The sequence below is a fragment of the Palaemon carinicauda genome, chromosome 11, assembly GCF_036898095.1.
Source record: "Palaemon carinicauda isolate YSFRI2023 chromosome 11, ASM3689809v2, whole genome shotgun sequence".
NCBI classification, from domain to species: Eukaryota; Metazoa; Arthropoda; class Malacostraca; order Decapoda; family Palaemonidae; genus Palaemon; species Palaemon carinicauda.
The window spans coordinates 73,356,810-73,364,781 of record NC_090735.1 but is presented as its reverse complement, the minus strand read 5'-3'; the positions used below and the strand labels follow the sequence as shown (position 1 = coordinate 73,364,781).

General features: G+C 48.5%; 1 protein-coding gene across 1 annotated transcript in view; it reads left to right on the top strand.

Moving 5' to 3' along the window:
* The window catches only part of LOC137649323 (mucin-2-like), a 64,566-nt gene that overhangs the window by 55,489 nt on the left and 1,105 nt on the right, over positions 1–7,972 (top strand). Inside the window, exon 9 of the mRNA XM_068382305.1 lies at positions 450–7,755. Coding sequence (XP_068238406.1) covers positions 450–7,755 — 7,306 coding nt within the window. The remainder of the gene's footprint in view (positions 1–449; positions 7,756–7,972) is intronic.

Genomic DNA, 7,972 nt, shown 5'->3' with positions numbered 1-7,972 from the left:
AATCCACCTTCTCCCTCACCTACTCCTCTATATCCTGCACCTCATACTCCTCCAACTCACTCTTCTCCATCTCCTTCATATCCTCCACCAAAAACTCCATCTCCTCCTAATCCTCCATCTCCTACTCCTCTAAATCCTGCACCTCCTACTCCTCTAACTCATTCTCCTCCATCTCTTTCATATCCTCCACCAATAACTCCTTCGCCTCCTAATCCTCCATCTCCTCCACCTCCTACTTCTCTATATCCTGCACCTCCTACTCCTCCAACTCATTCTCCTCCATCTCCTTCATATCCTTCACCATTTACTCCTCCATCTCCTAATCCTCTTTCTCCCTCACCTCCTACACCTCTATATGGTGCACCTCCTACTCCTCCAACCCATTCTCCTCCAACTCATTCTCCTCCATCTCCTTCATATCCTTCACCATTTACTCCTCCGTCTCCTAGTCCTTCTCCTCCCTCACCTCCTACTCCTCTATATCCTGCACCTCCTACTCCTCCAACTCATTCTCCTCCATCTCTTTCATATCCTCCACCAATAACTCCTTCGCCTCCTAATCCTCCATCTCCTCCACCTCTTACTTCTCTATATACTGCGCCTCCTACTCCTCCAACTCATTCTCCTCCAACTCATTCTCCTCCATCTCTTTCATATCCTCCACCAATAACTCCTTCGCCTCCTAATCCTCCATCTCCTCCACCTCTTACTTGTCTATATCCTGCGCCTCCTACTCCTCCAACTCATTCTCCTCCAACTCATTCTCCTCCATCTCCTTCATATCCTTCACCATTTACTCCTCCGTCTCCTAGTCCTTCTCCTCCCTCACCTACTACTCCTCTATATCCTGCACCTCCTACTCCTCCAACTCATTTTCCTCCATCTCTTTCATATCCTCCACCAATAACTCCTTCCCCTCCTAATCCTCCATCTCCTCCACCTCTTACTTCTCTATATACTGCGCCTCCTACTCCTCCAACTCATTCTCCTCCATCTCCCTCGTCTCCTCCACCATTTACTCCTTCGTCTCCTAATCCTCCTTCTCCCTCACCTCCTACTCCTCTAAATCCTGCACCTCCTACTCCTCCAACTCATTCTCCTCCATCTCTTTCATATCCTCCACCAATAACTCCTTTGCCTCCTAATCCTCCATCTCCTCCACCTCTTACTTCTCTATATACTGCACCTCCTACTCCTCCAACTCATTCTCCTCCATCTCCCTCGTATCCTCCACCATTTACTCCTTCGTCTCCTAATCCTCCTTCTCCCTCACCTCCTACTCCTCTAAATCCTGAACCTCCTACTCCTCCAACTTATTCTCCTCCATCTCTTTCATATCCTCCACCAATAACTTCATCACCTCCTAATCCTCCATCTCCTCCACCTCTTACTTCTCTATATACTGCGCCTCCTATTCCTCCAACTCATTCTCCTCCATCTCTTTCATATCCTCCACCAATAACTCCTTTGCCTCCTAATCCTCCATCTCCTCCACCTCTTACTTCTCTATATACTGCGCCTCCTACTCCTCCAACTCATTCTCCTCCATCTCCCTCGTATCCTCCACCATTTACTCCTTCGTCTCCTAATCCTCCTTCTCCCTCACCTCCTACTCCTCTAAATCCTGCACCTCCTACTCCTCCAACTCATTCTCCTCCATCTCTTTCATATCCTCCACCAATAACTCCTTTGCCTCCTAATCCTCCATCTCCTCCACCTCTTACTTCTCTATATACTGCGCCTCCTACTCCTCCAACTTATTCTCGTCCATCTCTTTCATATCCTCCACCAATAACTCCTTCGCCTCCTAATCCTCCATCTCCTCCACCTCTTACTTCTCTATATACTGCGCCTCCTACTCCTCCAACTTATTCTCGTCCATCTCTTTCATATCCTCCACCAATAACTCCTTTGCCTCCTAATCCTCCATCTCCTCCACCTCTTACTTCTCTATATACTGCGCCTCCTACTCCTCCAACTCATTCTCCTCCATCTCCCTCGTATCCTCCACAATTTACTCCTTCGTCTCCTAATCCTCCTTCTCCCTCACCTCCTACTCCTCTATATCCTGCACCTCCTACTCCTCCAACTCATTCTCCTCAATCTCTTTCATATCCTCCACCAATAACTCCTTCGCCTCCTAATCCTCCATCTCCTCCACCTCTTACTTCTCTATATACTGCGCCTCCTACTCCTCCAACTCATTCTCCTCCATCTCCCTCGTATCCTCCACCATTTACTCCTTCGTCTCCTAATCCTCCTTCTCCCTCACCTCCTACTCCTCTATATCCTGCACCTCCTTCTCCTCCAACTCATTCTCCTCCATTTCCTCCATATCCTCCACCAATAACTCCTTTGCCTCCTAATCCTCCATCTCCTCCACCTCTTACTTCTCTATATACTGCGCCTCCTACTCCTCCAACTCATTCTCCTCCATCTCCCTCGTATCCTCCCCCATTTACTCCTTCGTCTCCTAATCCTCCTTCTCCCTCACCTCCTACTCCTCTATATCCTGCACCTCCTACTCCTCCAACTCATTCTCCTCCATCTCTTTCATATCCTCCACCAATAACTCCTTCGCCTCCTAATCCTCCATCTCCTCCACCTCTTACTTCTCTATATACTGCGCCTCCTACTCCTCCAACTCATTCTCCTCCATCTCCCTCGTATCCTCCACCATTTACTCCTTCGTCTCCTAATCCTCCTTCTCCCTCACCTCCTACTCCTCTATATCCTGCACCTCCTACTCCTCCAACTCATTCTCCTCCATCTCTTTCATATCCTCCACCAATAACTTCATCACCTCCTAATCCTCCATCTCCTCCACCTCTTACTTCTCTATATACTGCGCCTCCTACTCCTCGGACTCATTCTCCTCCATCTCCCTCGTATCCTCCACCATTTACTCCTTCGTCTCCTAATCCTCCTTCTCCCTCACCTCCTACTCCTCTATATCCTGCACCTCCTACTCCTCCAACTCATTCTCCTCCATCTCTTTCATATCCTCCACCAATAACTTCATCACCTCCTAATCCTCCATCTCCTCCACCTCTTACTTCTCTATATACTGCACCTCCTACTCCTCCAACTCATTCTCCTCCATCTCTTTCATATCCTCCACCAATAACTTCATCTCCTCCTAATCCTCCATCTCCTCCACCTCTTACTTCTCTATATACTGCGCCTCCTACTCCTCCAACTCATTCTCCTCCATCTCCCTCGTATCCTCCACCATTTACTCCTTCGTCTCCTAATCCTCCTTCTCCCTCACCTCCTACTTCTCTAAATCCTGCACCTCCTACTCCTCCAACTCATTCTCCTCCATCTCCTTCATATCCTTCACCAATAACTCCTTTGCCTCCTAATCCTCCATCTCCTCCACCTCTTACTTCTCTATATACTGCACCTCCTACTCCTCCAACTTATTCTCCTCCATCTCTTTCGTATCCTCCACCAATAACTCCTTCCCCTCCTAATCCTCCATCTCCTCCACCTCTTACTTCTCTATATACTGCGCCTCCTACTCCTCCAACTCATTCTCCTCCATCTCTTTCATATCCTCCACCAATAACTCCTTTGCCTCCTAATCCTCCATCTCCACCACCTCTTACTTCTCTATATCCTGCACCTCCTACTCCTCCAACTCATTGTCCTCCATCGCCTTCATATCCTCCACCAATAACTCTTTCACCTCCTAATCCTCCATCTCCTCCACCTCCTACTTCTCTATATCCTGCGCCTCCTACTCCTCCAACTCATTCTCCTCCATCTCCCTCGTATCCTACACCATTTACTCCTTCGTCTCCTAATCCTCCTTCTCCCTCACCTCCTACTCCTCTATATCCTGCACCTCCTACTCCTCCAACTCATTCTCCTCCATCTCTTTCATATCCTCCACCAATAACTTCATCACCTCCTAATCCTACACCTCCTCCACCTCTTACTTCTCTATATACTGCGCCTCCTACTCCTCCAACTCATTCTCCTCCATCTCCCTCGTATCCTCCACCATTTACTCCTTCGTCTCCTAATCCTCCTTCTCCCTCACCTCCTACTCCTCTAAATCCTGCACCTCCTACTCCTCCAACTCATTCTCCTCCATCTCTTTCATATCCTCCACCAATAACTCCTTCGCCTCCTAATCCTCCATCTCCTCCACCTCCTACTTCTCTATATCCTGCACCTCCTACTCCTCCAACTCATTGTCCTCCATCGCCTTCATATCCTCCACCAATAACTCTTTCACCTCCTAATCCTCCATCTCCTCCACCTCCTACTTCTCTATATCCTGCGCCTCCTACTCCTCCAACTCATTCTCCTCCATCTCCCTCGTATCCTCCACCATTTACTCCTTCGTCTCCTAATCCTCCTTCTCCCTCACCTCCTACTCCTCTATATCCTGCACCTCCTACTCCTCCAACTCATTCTCCTCCATCTCTTTCATATCCTCCACCAATAACGCCTTTGCCTCCTAATCCTCCATCTCCTCCACCTCTTACTTCTCTATATACTTCGCCTCCTACTCCTCCAACTCATTCTCCTCCATCTCCCTCGTATCCTCCACCATTTACTCCTTCGTCTCCTAATCCTCCTTCTCCCTCACCTCCTACTCCTCTAAATCCTGCACCTCCTACTCCTCCAACTCATTCTCCTCCATCTCTTTCATATCCTCCACCAATAACTCCTTCGCCTCCTAATCCTCCATCTCCTCCACCTCCTACTTCTCTATATCCTGCACCTCCTACTCCTCCAACTCATTCTCCTCCATCTCTTTCATATCCTCCACCAATAACTTCATCACCTCCTAATCCTCCATCTCCTCCACCTCTTACTTCTCTAAATACTGCGCCTCCTACTCCTCCAAATCATTCTCCTCCATCTCCCTCGTATCCTCCACCATTTACTCCTTCGTCTCCTAATCCTCCTTCTCCCTCACCTCCTACTCCTCTAAATCCTGCACCTCCTACTCCTCCAACTCATTCTCCTCCATCTCTTTCATATCCTCCACCAATAACTCCTTTGCCTCCTAATCCTCCATCTCCTCCACCTCTTACTTCTCTATATCCTGCGCCTCCTACTCCTCCAACTCATTCTCCTCTATCTCCCTCGTATCCTCAATCATTTACTCCTTCGTCTCCTAATCCTCCTTCTCCCTCACCTCCTACTCCTCTATATCCTGCACCTCCTTCTCCTCCAACTCATTCTCCTCCATTTCCTCCATATCCTCCACCAATAACTCCTTTGCCTCCTAATCCTCCATATCCTCCACCTCTTACTTCTCTATATACTGCGCCTCCTACTCCTCCAACTCATTCTCCTCCATCTCCCTCGTATCCTCCACCATTTACTCCTTCGTCCCCTAATCCTCCTTCTCCCTCATCTCCTACTCCTCTAAATCCTGCACCTCCTACTCCTCCAACTCATTCTCCTCCATCTCTTTCATATCCTCCACCAATAACTCCTTTGCCTCCTAATCCTCCATCTCCTCCACCTCTTACTTCTCTATATACTGCGCCTCCTACTCCTCCAACTCATTCTCCTCCATCTCCCTCGTATCCTCCACCATGTACTCCTTCGTGTCCTAATCCTCCTTCTTCCTCACCTCCTACTCCTCTATATCCTGCACCTCCTACTCCTCCAACTCATTCTCCTCCATTTCCTCCATATCCTCCACCAATAACTCCTTTGCCTCCTAGTCCTCCATCTCCTCCACCTCTTACTTCTCTATATACTGCGCCTCCTACTCCTCCAACTCATTCTCCTCCATCTCCCTCGTATCCTCCACCATTTACTCCTTCGTCCCCTAATCCTCCTTCTCCCTCACCTCCTACTCCTCTAAATCCTGCACCTCCTACTCCTCCAACTCATTCTCCTCCATCTCTTTCATATCCTCCACCAATAACTCCTTTGCCTCCTAATCCTCCATCTCCTCCACCTCTTACTTCTCTATATACTGCACCTCCTACTCCTCCAACTCATTCTCCTCCATCTCTTTCATATCCTCCACCAATAACTCCTTCGCCTCCTAATCCTCCATCTCCTCCACCTCTTACTTCTCTATATACTGCGCCTCCTACTCCTCCAACTCATTCTCCTCCATCTCCCTCGTATCCTCCACCATTTACTCCTTCGTCTCCTAATCCTCCTTCTCCCTCACCTCCTACTCCTCTATATCCTGCACCTCCTACTCCTCCAACTCATTCTCCTCCATCTCTTTCATATCCTCCACCAATAACTTCATCACCTCCTAATCCTCCATCTCCTCCACCTCTTACTTCTCTATATACTGCGCCTCCTACTCCTCCAACTCATTCTCCTCCATCTCCCTCGTATCCTCCACCATTTACTCCTTCGTCTCCTAATCCTCCTTCTCCCTCACCTCCTACTTCTCTAAATCCTGCACCTCCTACTCCTCCAACTCATTCTCCTCCATCTCCTTCATATCCTTCACCAATAACTCCTTTGCCTCCTAATCCTCCATCTCCTCCACTTCTTACTTCTCTATATACTGCGCCTCCTACTCCTCCAACTTATTCTCCTCCATCTCTTTCGTATCCTCCACCAATAACTCCTTCGCCTCCTAATCCTCCATCTCCTCCACCTCTTACTTCTCTATATACTGCGCCTCCTACTCCTCCAACTCATTCTCCTCCATCTCTTTCATATCCTCCACCAATAACTCCTTTGCCTCCTAATCCTCCATCTCCTCCACCTCTTACTTCTCTATATCCTGCACCTCCTACTCCTCCAACTCATTGTCCTCCATCACCTTCATATCCTCCACCAATAACTCTTTCACCTCCTAATCCTCCATCTCCTCCACCTCCTACTTCTCTATATCCTGCGCCTCCTACTCCTCCAACTCATTCTCCTCCATCTCCCTCGTATCCTACACCATTTACTCCTTCGTCTCCTAATCCTCCTTCTCCCTCACCTCCTACTCCTCTATATCCTGCACCTCCTACTCCTCCAACTCATTCTCCTCCATCTCTTTCATATCCTCCACCAATAACTTCATCACCTCCTAATCCTCCACCTCCTCCACCTCTTACTTCTCTATATACTGCGCCTCCTACTCCTCCAACTCATTCTCCTCCATCTCCCTCGTATCCTCCACCATTTACTCCTTCGTCTCCTAATCCTCCTTCTCCCTCACCTCCTACTCCTCTAAATCCTGCACCTCCTACTCCTCCAACTCATTCTCCTCCATCTCTTTCATATCCTCCACCAATAACTCCTTCGCCTCCTAATCCTCCATCTCCTCCACCTCCTACTTCTCTATATCCTGCACCTCCTACTCCTCCAACTCATTGTCCTCCATCGCCTTCATATCCTCCACCAATAACTCTTTCACCTCCTAATCCTCCATCTCCTCCACCTCCTACTTCTCTATATCCTGCGCCTCCTACTCCTCCAACTCATTCTCCTCCATCTCCTTCATATCCTTCACCATTTACTCCTCCATCTCCTAATCCTCCTTCTCCTTCACCTCCTACACCTCTATATGCTGCACATCCTACTCCTCCAACTCATTCTCCTTCATCTCCTTCATATCCTCCACCAATAACTCCTTCGTCTCCTAATCCTCCATCTCCTCAACCTCCTACTTCTCTATATCCTGAGCCTCCTACTCCTCCAACTCATTCTCCTCTATCTCTTTCATATCCTCCACCATTTACTCCTTCGTCTCCTAATCCTCCTTCTTCCTCACTTCCTACCCCTCTATATCCTGCACCTCCTACTCCTCCGACTCATGCTCCTCCATCTCCTTCATATCCTCCACCAATAACTCCTTTGCCTCCTAATCCTCCATCTCCTCCACCTCTTACTTCTCTATATCCTACACCTCTTACACCTTAAACTCATTCTCCTCCATCTTCCTCATATTCTCCACCATTTACTCCTCTCTCTCCTAATCTTCCTTCTCATTCACCTCCACCCCTCTATATGCTGCACCTCTTACTCCTCCAAC